This window comes from Poecilia reticulata, linkage group LG3, assembly GCF_000633615.1.
Source record: "Poecilia reticulata strain Guanapo linkage group LG3, Guppy_female_1.0+MT, whole genome shotgun sequence".
In the NCBI taxonomy this organism is placed as follows: Eukaryota; Metazoa; Chordata; class Actinopteri; order Cyprinodontiformes; family Poeciliidae; genus Poecilia; species Poecilia reticulata.
Window position 1 is genome coordinate 27,617,794 of NC_024333.1, and position 1,138 is coordinate 27,618,931.

A 1,138-nucleotide genomic window follows, 5' to 3' on the forward strand; every position below is an offset into this window, starting at 1 on the left:
CAGACGTCAAAAAACATGAACGTTTTTGTCAAAAAGAAAACAGCCGAGGGTTTGAAGCAGTTGGGTTGTTTTTAGAAACAGTTGAGATCCAAATAAAAAGAAACGCATGCAAAAAGTAAATTTTGCATAATATGTTCCCTTTAAATWGTTCTTTCAAACAAGCCATATTTAAACAGCAGCAKAATTAAATCTTCACATCTTACTGTCATTAAATGCGTCYTGAATGACTGATTTTGCTAAACAATCAGCAGCAAGTATGTAAACATCCAGATCAGTTCTCATGCTCATCTGAACTGCTCTGCAGCATTCTTACCATAGTGTTTGTCATTTTCATAGCTTGGTGTGTATCCAGTCTCGCACTGTGCAACACACTTGGGTGTGTCGCCGCCCTCCCCAGTGCAGGGAGGTCTGCTGCCGTTGACGTGGTGTTCACAGGGTTCGATGGTGTACGGTCTGCAACCTGCAAGAAACACGACTCAAGTTTTACCACAAAGCTTTCAGTTTTAGCATCCCAAAACTGAAAGCTGAGAAACACTGTTGGAGAGATTTTAATCAGACACTGATTGCACACCAAAGCATAAATTTAGTGAGAAACGATACAGGGCACAAAACAGCCATACACAGACCTTGTCAAAAGGTGACAGTCTGTTTATAAATTCTGAAACTTAAAGTCCTTTATAAATAAGCAGAAACAAAGAATCTGCTATGATTTTYAAAACTTTAAAATAAAAAATAAATGCTTTTTAGAAGAAGATTTTGTCAAGAAAGTATAAACCATCTGCACCACTGACACCAATTCAAAATGTATATTTAAATAAAAACAACAAAACAATGGAATTTGGTGCATTTATGCCATCCTGAGCCAAAACAACAAGACAGTTTGGATATAAGCATTCAAAATCACAACAATAATAATTTGAATCATTATGCTGGCATTCAACATTGCAAGATAATATTATATCCTTTGACTTATTTATAATTTCAAAAAAAAATAAAGGACACTTGTGTAAATAAACTTACCAATATGAGAGTTGTAGAGCCCTCCAGTCACCAGTCCATTTGTGGTCCAGAAGTCCCAAGCATTTGGAGGGTAGCCACCATTACATCTTAAACAAAAAACGAAATATAAATTAATCAC

General features: G+C 36.0%; 1 protein-coding gene across 1 annotated transcript in view; it reads right to left on the reverse strand.

Moving 5' to 3' along the window:
* LOC103462835 (cathepsin B-like) overlaps window positions 1-1,108 on the reverse strand; it is a gene marked incomplete at its 5' end in the record, with an annotated part of 3,790 nt that extends 2,682 nt beyond the window's left edge. Inside the window, 2 exons of the mRNA XM_008405843.1 lie at window positions 314-460; window positions 1,021-1,108. Of these exons, the coding sequence (XP_008404065.1) occupies window positions 314-460; window positions 1,021-1,108 (235 nt within the window). The remainder of the gene's footprint in view (window positions 1-313; window positions 461-1,020) is intronic.
* Window positions 1,109-1,138: the final 30 nt, after the last annotated feature.